At 42.9% G+C, this 16,125-nt stretch overlaps 2 protein-coding genes across 2 annotated transcripts in view; one reads left to right on the top strand and one right to left on the bottom strand.

The window, feature by feature from the left end:
• Positions 1 to 843: 843 nt before the first annotated feature.
• Positions 844 to 4,157, top strand: isl2a (ISL LIM homeobox 2a; the record flags this gene model as incomplete). Its single annotated transcript, XM_080539334.1, has 6 exons — positions 844 to 901; positions 1,283 to 1,472; positions 1,901 to 2,163; positions 2,953 to 3,236; positions 3,546 to 3,713; positions 4,041 to 4,157. 6 exons carry the CDS (start codon positions 844 to 846, stop codon positions 4,155 to 4,157), a joined length of 1,080 nt encoding a protein of 359 aa, XP_080395460.1.
• A 2,779-nt stretch (positions 4,158 to 6,936) lies between these two features.
• The window catches only part of scaper (S-phase cyclin A-associated protein in the ER), a 67,273-nt gene continuing 58,084 nt past the window's right edge, over positions 6,937 to 16,125 (bottom strand). Inside the window, exons 26-28 of the mRNA XM_080539307.1 lie at positions 8,691 to 8,882; positions 7,971 to 8,019; positions 6,937 to 7,802 (exon numbers count right to left, since the gene is read on the bottom strand). Of these exons, the coding sequence (XP_080395433.1) occupies positions 7,699 to 7,802; positions 7,971 to 8,019; positions 8,691 to 8,882 (345 nt within the window). The 3' untranslated portion in view covers positions 6,937 to 7,698. The remainder of the gene's footprint in view (positions 7,803 to 7,970; positions 8,020 to 8,690; positions 8,883 to 16,125) is intronic.

Here is a 16,125-nt window from a genome sequence, read left to right as displayed (position 1 = left end):
GTAGAGGGCTCTCTCACTTCTTCATATGAACAGTATTTGATCATACTGTATTCATGCAGTTTTGTAGCCAGAACAGGCCAATAATAATAATAATAATAACAATGCAACAACTAATAATAATGATAACAATAATGCTAATGCTACTAATAATAATTATGATAATAATCATCATTGTTCTTCTTATTCGTAATATTCCTATTATTAACAATAATAATAATAATAATAAGCTGTTGTTGTTATTATTGACGTTGTTACATTGATTAGTATAAGTAGCCTACTGTTGTTGTTGTTGTTGTTGTTGTTGTTGCTGATATCATGATGTATATTGTCATAATATCACCATACTCCTTACATGCATGAAAAAAGAACATCCATCAAACGAAAAACAATAACATTTTATTATAACTTTTTTAATTTGAAAAATAATGACACATGATGCAGAAAAAATAAATATACGCTCAATTGTGCTCTGCTTTTTTAGCGCACAAAAAAGAAAAACGCTACAATGGTCGAGTAGCCTATATCTATTGTTCCTCTACATAGCCCCCCCCCCCCCACACACACACACACACACACACACACACACACACACATACATACATTACACGCACACAAACAAATACACACACACACACACACACACACACACACACACACACACACACGCACACACACCCTCCCCCCATAATGCACAGAGGTCCAGGTTTGCATGTGACGTCACTCGGTGCGTGGGACATCGTTCTCTCCACCTCTCACTCGAGGAATAGAAGTTATCAGTCAGCGAGGGACTGGACAGTCTCCCACTCCTTTCCTTCATCTATCGGCCTGCACTAGCCCTTCTGTATGGTGGATATTATATTCAATCCTTCTTTCTTGGATGATATGGGGGATCATTCCAAAAGTAAGTAAACATATTGACATTTATAAATGTATCGTTTTGGGTTAATATAACATTTTAGCCTATATGCTGAGCGCTATAGCCTACAGTACACAGACCTTGCAAATAAAAAAGGAAGGCCTTATTCACTGGCAAAACATTCCTTATGATTGTATAACCCAATTCTATAATCATAATTCATAAGGCATATGTGAAATGTGACAACTTTGTTACCCAGCATTGAGTCTCTGCAGAATAGCGATTTGAAGAGTATAGTCTAAGCCCTGTACTCTGAATTACAAGGATGACAGTCAGGGTCGGTGTGAATGCATACAGGATGGACACACATACATGAGGAGATTTAGCAATGATGTTTTCGGATTACAGGGTATGTGCATTCCACAGAGAAGTCTGGAATCGCAATGTGTGTGGGCTGTGGAAGTCAAATACACGACCAATATATCCTACGAGTCTCCCCGGACTTGGAGTGGCACGCTGCATGTCTGAAGTGTGCGGAATGCAGTCAGTACCTGGATGAGACGTGCACTTGCTTCGTCCGAGATGGCAAGACATACTGCAAAAGAGATTATGTAAGGTAGGAGTTCACTAACTTTCCTCACTAACGTGATTCAGAGCTTTGGAATTTCCTAAGGCCCCATGGTAACAGTCGGCTTAACTGCAAAAAAGTGGAATCTATTTAGCTAATTGTTACAAGTTACATACTGTAAATCCGATAGTGACAACAAGAAACGTTAAAGCATTTTCTTTTTATTTTTTATTTTTTTAAAGCTGCTTTAGTTTGTAAAGAAAATTATTGCATTCAATTGTCTTCATCTGATCAAATGATTTGTAGTTATCGGAGGCATATGTTTGTAATATTCTTTTTCAATTCCAAAACGGCATTATTGCCAACATGACATGATCTGAAATACATTTGTTTCACCATGCGTATATCGATTCTTGCTTTATTTGGGCCCATGTATAAAACTGTTAAGACCAATAATGTTCCTATGTCCTTTTCAGATTATTTGGGATTAAATGTGCAAAATGTAACATTGGCTTCTGCAGCAGCGATCTGGTGATGAGAGCTCGTGACAACGTGTACCACATGGAGTGTTTTAGATGCTCGGTGTGCAGCAGGCATCTCCTACCGGGGGATGAGTTCTCTTTGCGGGACGAAGAGCTGCTGTGTCGGGCTGATCACAGTTTACTGATAGAGCGAGCCTCAGCGGGAAGCCCCCTCAGTCCGGGGAATATCCACACCAATAGGTCCCTACATATCTCAGGTCAGTGAAAGAACGATAGTGTTAACAACAATAACACAAAATAAAAGAATACAAACAACAGTTTATTAGGCACATTATTCTTATTATTAGTAGACCTATTATATAGTAGGCCTAGTAGCCTATTATTATTATAATTATTATTATAATTATTATTATAGAGATGGTAATAACCATAAAATAAACATCTTACGCTTGTTTTTGTTGCTGCTTATATTTACTGGTAATGCCAATTAAAAAGGCTTAGGCTTATCAAAAGTTAAATGGTCAATAAATGCGTATAGGATTCTGGATATTTTGTCATTTTTGAGGCAGCCTGAGAGTAAGCTGTGAGACTCACTATTCTCTCACTTTCTGCTCACTTTCTTCTCAACATTTTGGTTTATTTGAAAACAATACATTGTTATGTTATAAATGATTTATGTATTGTATCCTACTGCCATGTGTTTGGTTCTCCTACAATGCAACGGCATTTCCAGGTGTAAAATTATAGAAACAAATCTCTGACTGTGTACAATGATCGAAATTAAATTAAACAACAAAAAGGTCAACATTTCATAAGTTATTGCACGGAAAATATCCCCTTTAACCTAACGTATAATGTCTGTATGTATATAGCTCTAAATGATCTAATAATGGTGCTATCATCTTGACGCTATAGTCAGTTAAACAGGCGTATAACTTCATAGGCGTATCCATGTTTTGCAATGCTTGAAAATTAAAAGAAACATGAAATGGAAACTTGAGTTAAAAAATAAAATAAAAAAATATGTGTATTATTTGTTTCAACAGACCCAGTGTCAGTTCGACAGCCTCCTCATCGAAACCACGTCCATAAGCAGTCTGAGAAGACCACTCGGGTGCGAACAGTATTGAACGAAAAACAGCTTCATACCCTTCGGACCTGTTACAATGCCAACCCCAGACCAGACGCACTCATGAAAGAACAGTTGACGGAGATGACCGGTCTGAGCGCCAGGGTCATCCGAGTGTGGTTCCAGAACAAACGCTGTAAAGACAAGAAGAGACAGATATTCATGAAGCAACTCCAACAACAGCAACACCATGACAAAACGGTGAGTTAGTTGATGTGCACGATCCTTTGCCACGACTGACAAGGTTATTAACAAAAGTGAGCTTTATTCAAGCGCACAATGTGACAAACACATGTCATCAGTTTTGGTTTGGCCACATGAAATCATCGTTCAAGTCGCCTAACATATGATAGGCCTTTCAATAATAAACAAAATAAGGTACGATTGAGTACAATTAGGCCTACGTAAGCTACCTGTGTTTGTAGCCTATACGTATGGACACAGGCAAAATGGTTTTAGTGTAACATAAGCCTTCGCGTTTAGAGTGAAACATTTTAATCTTCTCTTTAGAATCTCCAGGGCCTCACGGGTATGCCTCTGGTGGCAGGCAGTCCGATCCGACATGACAACACCGTCCAAGGGAACCCGGTGGAGGTGGAAACTTACCAGCCACCCTGGAAGGCCTTGAGCGAGTTTGCTTTACAAAGTGACCTGGACCAGCCCGCCTTTCAGCAGCTGGTAAGGGAAGATGTGTGCACGCATAAGACACACACTCTCACAGACACGCACGCACGCGCACACACACACACACACACACACACACACACACACACACACACACACACACACGCACACGCACACGCACACGCACACGCACACACACACACACACACACACACACACACACACACACACACACACACACACACACACACACACACGCACACACACTATATTCCCTAATTTTGCTACTTATTTGTGTAGCATTCAGATAAATACTTCATCATAGGACGGAAGAAAAAAAAGTGAGATGATCATAACTGATTTTTTCTTTCTCAATCTCAGGTGTCTTTCTCTGAGTCGGGCTCCATGGGGAACTCCTCTGGGAGCGATGTGACCTCCTTGTCGTCGCAGTTGCCGGACACCCCGAACAGCATGGTGCCCAGTCCGTTGGACACGTGAGACCAGCGCAACACGCTCAAAAGCCTCGAACCCTCGCATGCTCCCGCGTGCCCTGCATGAGAACTGCCAAGCTCACGGCCTTGGAAGAAAGTACATTTCATTTTTTCCCCTCAAACTTTGGATATGACAGATGATGCGCCGTTTTTATTTCATGGAGAGACATGGGGATCGGGTGAATTTTCAGCAGCCTGTCCTGTGATATGTAAGGCATGAAACAAGGTCAAAACTGGGACCCGGATCGAACGTGGAGATACGTGAGGATTACAACAACAAAACACTCCATTTTATTGTGAGCCACCACTGACTTCGATATTCAACACATTTGATCATTATGGCCAATTGGCAATCATTGTATAGTTTCATCATCTATGTATAGATCTGCATGATTTCTAGAGATGCTTTAATATCAAGTCATGTAAATTATTGTAATTATACTGTAAGCGGATGGGATACAGATTGTTTGAGCCTGTCAAGAAAAAAATAAGTTATTGTTATTTATTGTGAGGACAGACAGATAGGCTATCTTAATAAAACCATATGAAATGTTTCATGTGAGCTCTGCATGAGAAATCTCTTTGGTGCAGAAGTTCATAAACATACTCATCCGAACTTAACCACTAACATGGTATAAAATAAATGACTTATAAGGGGAATGGAAATGCTATTTCAGCACTTTATGGTTGTTTAACGCATGGCCATACTATGGTACTGCTTTCGGACCTGGAGATGTAGGATACACAGGCCTAGGCTTATTCAAATTGTTTGCAAACTACATAGAGTATCGATTTGAAGTCAGTTTAGATGAGAGGGACATTTAAGAATGTAAATTACCCATTAGGTATTTTTAAACGATTTGATACGAGAGTAGCTTTGAACATTCAAATTGATATTCTAAATGACATAAAAAAGCAGCAGCATCAGTTTCGCTACCAGATTGGTTGTTTGACCAGATTGGCGATGTGCTGCAGTCCGTTTCACTGGTAAAGTCTAGACAGAGGACAGGGCTCGGCGGCCCCTTATCTGCGCTTGGCATCACCTGCAAACGATACATTGAATGGAACCACAACAAACCCACCTCCCTCTCTCTGTGGCTGGAGTCAGTGTGAAGGGGACTCCCACCCCAAGAACGCACTCTGCCGTGTCTTGGGTTTATTTTCATTCCAGTCGAAATGTTGAATAGGAATAGCCGCTGGACATGGAGAGGGCTCGGGTCAAGCTACAACTGATATACTACACCTCAACAATTTGTTTCCGAGGATGGACTTTTTGATCAGTGAAAAAAAAGATCTTATTTTCACCATTTGTCCCGTAAACGGTACATATCAACCAATACCACCAATTAAATAATTGCGCGCACTTTATATAGGCCTGGCCCACTGCAACCCTCTTCTCCTATATAGTCCCTTGGGTAGACTATGCTATTTTAGTAACCTAAACATTCAATGTATCTATTCCCTTGAAAAGAGATTAAACAGGTCACATTTTCTACATAGGCCTACTTCACTCTACAAAACCTGTTTTAGTGTTGTGCATATACAAGTTGGATATAGGCTTAGAATAAAACATTGTGTATCGCATTTAGGCGTAATAAAGAGGTTAAAATAGCATTACTCCGTCAAGCGGCGTTACGCATTAGGATAATGGAATAGGGCTATGCGGGATAATGTCTCATTATTATTCCTACCAAGTTCACAAAAGACATTTGAGGGAAGTTACAAACATTAGTGAACTACAGGCATGTGTGTAATGGAGCGTGCCTGATGCGCATAAAGTGTTTTCACATTGGATAATGGTATTAAGTGATTTAAGCTAATTTCCTTTTTATCAGATAAGTATATAGCCTATATTTTACAAATCTGCGTGTCAGAATCAGCTAGCCTAGGTGTATTTAGGCCAGTTACGATACACATAATTACCCAAACAAAGGCAGCGTTGATCCACTATCCACCCGGGCAGATGCGCCCCGAGCAGCGGAATGAACATAGGTGTTGTAATTTCCTCCAGAGGGGAACTTCAGGATTTTACCTTACCAATAACAAATGATGGTAATCTAATAGACAAGATGTCCCTTCCTGACGCCGTCAGTTGAGACTCAAAGCATGACAATGTTAAAGGTAATTGATAATTATATTGTGCCATTTATCATAGCAGAATTCACAGACGTCACTTTCAACCCTAGCATGGACAGAGCGACAGAAATGATAGGTCCTCCACAGGGGGAGGGTGCTGTGTAAAGTGGATTAAAAAATGACTTTTTATAATACTAGCATTCACTTAGTTTTGATTTAATATCCATCAAAGTATAGTCTCAGTAGTCCTCTTATACAACTTGGGAGACTATGTTAGATAAAGTGGGTTATGGCCACTGTGTGATCCTACAGTATGCACTAACACATAACCATGCGTTGCATACAGCAAAAAACACTTGGTTTGATTGGGCATCTCCAGCATTTGTATACACATTGAGATATAAAAGACTGAGGATGTGTTCTACAGGGTGAGACAGACAGGTGACATGAGTGCAGACTGAAGTAGAAGACATGGAGGGCAGGCCAATGTGTTTCAACCCAGGGCCTCACCTACTAATCAGTATTATAAGCTTACTAACAAGTACTATTAATGTAACAATATGCTAACACTAGAGAGTCCAGTCAATATTTCATATGGTCACATGAGGAGGAACAGTAAGTGGATATTAGAGAGACTTCACTAAGTTGCAGTCAAGACGAAAAGAATAGAAGGACCATTAATGATGATTAATAATAAATAATTTATTAAATGATATAGAAATGTAAATTATTCAATAAATTATATCATTTTTGAAGGTGCTTCACAACATAGGAGAGAACAAGGAAAAAACATAAATGTATTTGAAAAACAACATAGCTTATACTTATAACTAAGCTAAAATGTACAGAATAAACAACATATGTAAGCTATGTTACATAGAGTACAAAACAGTACAAATCCTGTTAACTAGGGAAAACAGTCTGGTCAGGTCATTCACATCTTAACCGGAATATGAAAACAGGAATCAAAAACAGTTACGGATGAACACATTATGTAATTACTTATTATGTCAAAACTATTATGTAATATAACCAGTATGAGTGCTTTTAATTATCTCAGTTGTTTCTACAAAGTTGCCATTCTATCCACAATAGAAACACAACACCAAAACATATGACTAGCTTGGACACTGAATAGAATTATTGTGCGTGACTTGGGACTGAGTGCTAAGCGAGATACCTGCATGCAACTTGAACAAATCAAACGACATCAAAGAATGATTTACATGAAAGTTTGAGTTACACACGCGCATCTCGACATAGGATTCGCCCCTTGAATTCTAAGATTTCAACAGCTTGGCAAAGCTTTGAGACTGCATTCTTTTAAAAGAAAAAGCCAGTGTGCAGATATCTAATCTCAGTAAAAAAGTATGGAGAGTAGGTGAGTGCAGTATCTTGTCTTTATTCCGTAGTGTTTTCCGTGGTGCGTGTGTGTGTGTGTCAGTGTGTGCAGTACAGTGTGCGACTCTGAATCAGTCCTCCTGCTTCTTGAGGAAAAACTGCAGTGCCGAGTCCCACTGGTCTCTAGGAAAACGATTGGACAGCTCACAGTAATCTAGCGGCTGGTAGGCTTTCTCTGTATGGGAGACAAATCAAAAGGAAACGGGATACAGATCAGCTTTTCTTTATAAAGACTATTTGTGTCAAAATTAAGAATCATTCTCATGCACAAATAGCCAAATGTTAAAGAAACAGAGTAATCATGTGCAGTTCACAGAGAACAACGGAACTGATGGAAACCTACCGCCTTGTTGGGTCTTATTATCGGGTTGGTTCTCACTTGAGGCACAGTCCTAGGGGAAATGAAAGAATGTGTCAGAATGTTCTACGGCATAAAAATACTTAAGTGCCGGAGTAGGAGGGGTTACCCCTTGGAACTGTTTCATCTCATTCACCATATCTCAAACAACTGGGCTTCAAGCTAACAACAACTTATGTGACTTACATTAAACTCAACGACCAAAATCGGAACTTTATCTAACTTACATTGACGGCATAGCATTTTTCTTCGCCCCATACATTTTGCAATGATGTCATGATAGTGGATATTATTATGAGTTCAAAGAGTCAGGGTCAAATAATTTTTCCAGGAGCTGTAGCTAAAACTCTGTAGCTTCACTGTCCAATAAATAATGGCATGAGGCAGTGACCCATACATCTCTCCTCTGTTTGAATGAAATGAAAATGGCCTGTCTCTCTCAGGGTGAGAACTAATCTTTATCTAAACAGTCTTGGTAGCAGGGACGTTGTCAGAGGGAGATGAAGGAGACAGGTTGTTTACAGGAGGCTAAACGAGTGGCAAGTAAATCCACTGGTAAAAGCTTGTCATTTATCTAGCTGCTGAAAACACACTGAAGGGAGACGGACATCAAACCCCAAAGACTGACTAACTGAATCTCTATTTATTTGTTTCTATTGAATGATAACAAAAAGGTCCAAGATGTGTTTGATGCGCTGGGGTTACCTCTATGAAGGTGGCCAGCAGCACACAGCTCATCTCCTGCTGCAGGATGACCTTGTTCTGAGGGTTGTTGTAGCACGCCGAGACCAGGGAGGGGAAGAGCACTTTGATGAGGCGTGGGTGGCTGAAGTACTGGAAGGGCAGCTGACACAGTTTCTGCAGCACGCTGGGCTGGCGGCCAGACTGCACTATCACCTGGAACACACACAGAGCAGAGTCAGTCAGTCACTCAGTCGCCGGGCCAGTGATTCAGTCAGTCAGTGGCAGTGCTAGTCGTAAATCACCGCCCTACGTTCCCCCTCCCACACGTAAATATGCCACTAAAACAACACACAAACACCCATTAGGAGGAGAACTTGAGGGCATAGCCTCCCGCCATACAATTACAGGCTATAAAACACAATGATGGGACGTTTTTCCTCTTCCTTTGTACCACAAGTAATTGCTCAGATATTGTGAAATGTGAAATGGAGGTAAATGGGGAAATATGATTGAGAGATACTTTGACATCTTTATCAAAATAGAAATCTCCTTCACTGTTTCACCCTGCTTCCGGTGGCGCTGCTCAGTAGCGACCCGGGCTGCCTCGCTGCTGCCGCGTTCTGATGTTTGTTTGTTTTATCGTGTTTTTAGCAGTTTAACGCTGTGTGAGCCTGTATTCATACCTGTGTGGTAACAAGATGATGGTTTTAGCAAGACTACTGTTCATTATTTTTATCGTCTGGGAGCTTATTAAACAATGTCGCTCCATGCCGTCGTGTCGGGAATCCACGCCGGCGTTCCTCCGCTATCCCCGTGATCTACTACTGCTGCTGCGCTCCACCGACACACCTGCTCCCCAGCTACCGAGGGAGCTGTGGGCTCGGCCTCCGGACCACCACGGCCGCAGACTGAGGAGGAGGGGGAGACGCGGAGGGGTGAGACAGCGAATGCGGAGAAGAGCGGACAGGCCACCTCTGCCTTCTATGGTTCTCTGCAACGCCCGTTCATTGAAGAACAAAGTTGACGAACTCCGATGCAACACCAGAGCCCAACACGAGTACCGCGACTCGTGTCTGCTCGTTTTCACCGAGACCTGGCTACAGAAAGACGTACCGGACTCGCTTGTGGACCTTGAGGGCTTCTCTCTCGTGCGCTCCGATCGGAACTCAAACTCCGGGAAGCGGATAGGAGGTGGCACCTGCGTCTTCATCAACCAGAAGTGGTGCTCTCAATTCACCACAAGAGAGTCTGTCTGCAACCCTGACATTGAGCTGGTATGTTTAAGCCTCAGGCCCTTTTATCTTCCTCGAGAATTCGGGAATATTGTACTATGTACAGTTTACATTCCACCGAGTGGTAATGCTGCTAGAGCAGCCAGCGCGATAGCAGACTGTGTGCACAGACAATTGAAACGCACTCCTGAAGCACCTTGTTTTATTGCCGGCGACTTTAATCACTGTAAGCTTGAGTCTGCGCTGCCTGGATTCACGCAGTATGTTAAGTGTAACACGCGAGGTGAACGAATCCTTGATAAATGCTATGGCAATGTTAAGGACGCCTACACTGCCAGGGCTAAACCCCCGTTAGGTAACTCCGACCACAATGTTGTCCAGCTAATTCCCACGTATAAATCTCTGCTTAAAAGTAGCAAACCCCAAGTTAAAACAGTTCATGTCTGGAATGATGATGGCATTGAAACCCTAAAAGGCTGCTTTTCCTGTACCGACTGGGACCTCTTTCACGGTCTGGACCTTGAAGAGGCTACTGACACTATTACAGATTATATAAAGTTTTGCAGAGATAACGTGCTACCCCTGAAATCTATAACTGTGTACCCTAACAACAAATCCCATATCACGAAGGAAATCAAAAAGTGCATAGTTCAGAAAAGAATTGCATTCAGGAATAAGGATCTTTTGGCCATGAGGAACATCCAAAAAGAACTGAATCACAAACTAAGGGGGGCCAAGAGGAAACAGAAAGAGACATTTGAATCCCACTGCTCTTCTATGAACACTAAAAAACTATGGGACTCCATGAAACATATGACTAACATGGCCCCAGCTAAAAGGTGCCTTAGTGTCCTAAACGAGGGTGAAAAAGCCAATGAACTTAACCATTTTTATGCCAGGTTTGAGACTGCCGACTTCTCGATGGAGCAAACAGTGGCTCTTCAGGCGCTGCCTGAGTTGGAAGCAAGTATCACCATTGAGCAGCGCGAGGTACAGAGACTGTTCGCTAACACCCGCCCTAGAAAGTCCTCTGGACCGGATGGCATCTCTGGGCTCATGCTAAAGTCCTGCAGTGAGGAGCTGGCTGAGGCCTGGTGTCCTATCTTCCAGAAGTCTCTGGACTCTCACACTGTTCCGTCCATCTGGAAAGACGCTATCATTATTCCTGTTCCTAAGAAGGCTAGCTGCAAGGAAAATAATGACCTGCGACCAGTCGCTTTGACATCTGTTGTAATGAAATGTTTTGAAAAATTCATTATATGTAAAGTGAAAAATGCAGTCAGTTGCTCTCTGGATCCTTTTCAGTTTGCGTATAGATGTAACACAGGCACAGATGATGCAACCTCAGCCATGGTGCACTTCATATCTAAGCACTTAGAGGACCCTACCTACTATGTCCGACTCCTATTTGTTGATTTCAGTTCTGCTTTTAACACGATACAGCCGCACCTTTTAATTGAGAAGTTAAATGGGCTTAATGTCCCCCCCCTCATTATAAAATGGTATCACTCCTTTTTAACTAACCGCACACAGCGGGTCAGTGTTAATGGCACTCTTTCGGAACCCAGAACCATAAGCACTGGTGCTCCACAGGGTATAGTCAGTTCCCCCGTGCTCTTTACTTTATACACAAACGAGTGCAGAAGCACCTACCCTAGCAACCGCATCATAAAATTTTCGGATGACACTGCCATCCTTGCTTTAATCAAAAAGGACAGTGACCTAAATGACTATTATTCTGAAATCCAGAGGTTTGTTAAATGGTGTGATGTTAACTGCCTGGTTTTAAATGTTAAGAAAACTGAGGAGATGGTGTTCGACCCCAGAGGTGTTGGGGACCACAGGCCTGTGGTCATCCACAAACAATCCATCTCTCAGGTCGCCTCTTACAAATATCTTGGGGTTTTCATTGATAACTCACTCACCTGGAGCACCCATGTAGACAGCCTTTGTAGCAGATTACAACAACGACTACACTTCCTACGCCGCCTTAGAGTTCATGGTGTTGACCCAAAATTTATGCTACTTTTCTACCAGTCTGTCTTAGAGAGTCTCATCAGATACGGCATTACATCTTGGTTTGGTAACCTATCTGTAAAACTAAGGTCCAAACTGGTCCGACTGATACAGACTGCATGGAAGATCATAGGGGTGAAAGACCACTCATCCCTGCAGTCTATTTTTGAACAGGCTACTCTCAGACAGGCTAGTAGAATTCTCATGAATCCCTCCCATGTCCTACATGCAGAGTATGAACTGCTGCCCTCTGGGAGGAGGTTCAGAGTCCCCCGCGCTAGATTAAATAGATTTAAAAATTCTTTTATTCCCGTTTCTGTTAAACTTTTAAACTGCACCAGATGAATGTAACTTATCTTGCTTATCATTTTATTTCCACTCTTGTTTTAATCAGGTCTGCCTTCTGTTTGTGTGCTAATATCCTGTATTGTCTGTTGCTCTTTGTTGGCTGCTGTGGGGTGTAAGCCCAATACAAATTTCCCAGTGATGGGACAATAAAGTGACTCTTGACTCTTGACTTGACTTGTTTTGCCCCATAACAGGTTCATCTCCAACAGTGATGAGTGTCATTGAGAGAATGAAGCTGATTCAATACCATATTCCTGTGTGTGTGTGTGTGTGTGTGTGTGTGTGTGTGTGTGTGAGTGTGTGTGTGTGTGTGTGTGTGCAGGTCAGGTTGAGAGGGCATGCACAGTGCAGGCGTGGGGGAGAAGGGTGAGCAGACCTCCACTGTAGCCTCGCAGCCGCCACTTTAAGAAATGAGCAATACCATTAATGGAATTCTCACCCCGGTCGACATCCTGCTCCCCTTCACTAGCGCCCGTCAATCACACACCATTACATCCGGCCCACCAATATTAAAACCAAATCACTCCCAGCCTAGTTTGATTAGAGGGGGGATTGGTCCAAAGGAAGAGGTTCTGGCCTAATGCTCAGGGCATCTCCCCCGAGCCTGAGAAGGCCATCAGCACTTCCCTGAAAACCGGGGGGTCACCACTGTAAATCCTGGCTGGAAAAACACCCCACTGGTTTACAGGTACAGACGGCCGGACTAGGGCTCAACTCAAATGCAAACCAGAAGGGCAGGGTGAGGTCTCCTGGCCACAGTGACATAAATTCCGAGGATTTACAAGATTTTGCAAATACACTTAACAATACTCTTCCAATGCATTCTCTCTTTGATAATGCACTTTAAGGTTTAAGGGCAGGATAAACAAAGCTTCAAAGATAATTCACTGCTTTTATCATTTCAAGGTGAAACTCCTCAGAGCTGTGTTCTACAGCAGCGTTCAAAGCCATGCCATTTCATATTAATGTCTGTTTAAAGATTCTTTACTGACCAGCTAAAACAAACCACTGAAGAGCCTTTTTAAGAGAGTTAAGACCTCCCTGGCACGCAACTAAAGCAAACTCTCGATTAGGTTAACAAAGATGAACTCCCAAACATGTTCACTAAGAGGAGACTCAAAAATCCTAGTAGCTTCCCTGTGTCACAATTATGTTCTCTCCAAAGGAATGCAAGACAAACTTGTTTTTTGACTCCACCATAGCTTGTCCACTGGAGAGAAAGAGAGAGAGAAAAAAAATGGGAATGATCTGGTTGTTTTCAAAAACGGAGCTGCTTATTTTCAGTGTAGGAGCTATACTTGGAGGATTTTTCCTGCTTAGTTCACAACATCCTTGATCACAGAATCAATCTTTTCCATTGCAACACTGCACGAGGAGGAACTGGCAGAGGCCGGAGTCATAAATTCAATAATGAGATACCAGGTAAATTAATCTCGCATTGTTAGATACAATTTATTACGAATACAAATAATTTGTGGTTCCAATCCCTGCTGCTGGATATTATAATCCAGAACACTCGTCAGTTTCAGAAGTTCAGCGTCTATGTTGGCTGGTCGGGCAAAGGCTCCGAGGTGATTCTACCCACAAATCATACAGCAATCTCATAATCCTCCACTACGCAGTGTTCTATCTTCAGCTGCCTAAACAAATTGTCCACCCTCAAGTGCCCGCTGCAGAGAGACATAAAACAAGGCCTGCTGGCAGCCATGGACCAGAGGTTACACGGAAACCAAGTCTACAGCCAACTTTCCAGGCCTCTCCTAGGAGAAGCGCTACAACAGTGCTCAGAACGGTGTTCCAAACAGGGATTAGGCCCCCGTCCAGCCTCTCCCCTGTCCACTGAAGTATCTATTCAAACCCTGACATCATAAAAGGAGCAGCGAGCGTCTGAAGCTATGAATCAGGGCCCCAGTTTAACACTGACCCCGTAAAGCTCAAGTGCCTAGCAGCTCTGCTCTTTCTTAACTGCAGAGACCTGGAGTTTTCAAACAGGGCAGCGTTTTTTTATGACTCTCCGTTACATAACGACCTCGCTTGTTCACTGACAACAAAGAGTGTGTAAAGTTAACGTTCCGAAACGCCAACAAAAAAAAGTCCTCGGGAAAGCCCAAGTTGAAGTGGAAACCAGGTTGAGCAGTTTAACGTAGTACAGAGAGAAGACAATGGACACTAGAAATTAACATACAATGTAGCAATCTAGCTCTCTACTCTACTACTGAAATAACGTTGCTTTTGGAATCGGAAAAGCAAGACAGTTCAGGATGCGTGGGATGACGCTCTGTTTAGCATGTGGTCTAGACAGCCCCAACACCTCTGCTAGAAGAACCAGGATGCGTCAGCTTTAAAACAGGGCCACAAATCTGAGTCTCTGGCCCGCAACACTAACCAGACCCTCTCCCATCCTCCCTCTACACCCAAGAGGAACCATAGTAGTTACCATAGTACTGATAAGAGAGGAGTACGGCACATCAGAGGAAACACACAGTACTCGGGGGGAGAAAAGACCCACCCACCGACAGCTTATTGAGATGTGTATTGAATACTACTGCGAACTGTCTTCAGACAATCAGATGGCGACACGACACTGACTTTTAGATGGCACCGTCGCTAAATAACGTCTCATCATTCCAGATTTATCTACGTCTGTTGACGTTGACATCCTATCCTAGATCCTAACTGATAACCATTCTTCTCTGAAACTGTCTGGACTAGAATGACGACTAATGGGGATGGGGGGGGGCGGCTGAACTTCTTCTTTCTGAAAGGTTTAACGAGGATAAAAAATGTCCGCGACTACACTTCAGTCAGTTGCACCTGAGTTCACCCTTGAAGGAGTCTGTAAATCATCTCCAAAGCTAACAATCAGGCCCGCTCTCCTGCCAGTCACCAGTAGTGAGTGTCTCTCCGTCTCCCTGCCTCTGTTTACTCTAGGGTATGATACACAGTGTGCATTCCCCAGCTTGCTCTGGCTCCCAACGGTCTGCATGAGCCACGCTCGCCCCCGGAGGCGATGAGGGTTTGGTTGTCTTGGCAGTAATGGACTGTTGAAGGGATGGTTTCAACATCAGTTTAACAGGGATTACAGGCCCCAGAGCTTGGCTTGGGCCTGCGGGGCAGAGGAAACGCCCTCGTAGAGAATGGGAAGGAGAAACAGAGGGAGGAGGGGGAGGAGGAGGAGGAGGGGGGCTCCCCTGGAGATGAGGCTGGTGGTGTGTGGAGATGTTCAGTCTAAGAATAGACCTGCTTAGTTCACAAGCTGCCTGTTTTCTGTTTTACAGTAGCCTTTAACATGGACAAATACTAAAATAAGGCAGGCAGGATTAGGGCGGATTAATCAGAATTCAAGTACATTTGACCAATGAAAACTTTCCATACTCTGGTCATGAAATAAGATACATTTGCATTCCTTTTTGTGTGTGTGTGTGTGTGTGTGTGTGTGTGTGCGTGAGTGTGAGTGTGTGTGTGTGTGTGTGTACGTGTGTGCATGTAGCCATTTTCCATGAATGGGGGAGAGCAACAGTTTTTGTAAGACAGACAGGTCACAAGTGCTCCAATGGAAAGCAAGCAAAGCCAGCTCTGGGCTAACATGTCAAAAGCCTTACAGCTCAAGCAATTACAGTTCTGTCACTGCAAAACACAGGAATGATTCACAAATGAATCACAGCACATCTTGAGAGAAAGACAGGTAAAAGGGAGCTTACTGGTATATACTGTATCCCTTCAAGAGACAAAGAACATGTCAGTTACAAAGTAGGCTTCATTTAGACTGTTTTTATGTGTATAATTGTCTCCATGGGCTCCCCCAGCAGACAATGAAACATATGGCTGCGTGGCCTCACGAGCAGGAAACACACTTAAAA

This window comes from Nansenia antarctica (assembly GCF_963989245.1).
Source record: "Nansenia antarctica genome assembly, chromosome: 9".
Classification (NCBI taxonomy): Eukaryota; Metazoa; Chordata; class Actinopteri; order Argentiniformes; family Microstomatidae; genus Nansenia; species Nansenia antarctica.
This window is presented reverse-complemented; position numbering and strand designations above follow the sequence as displayed.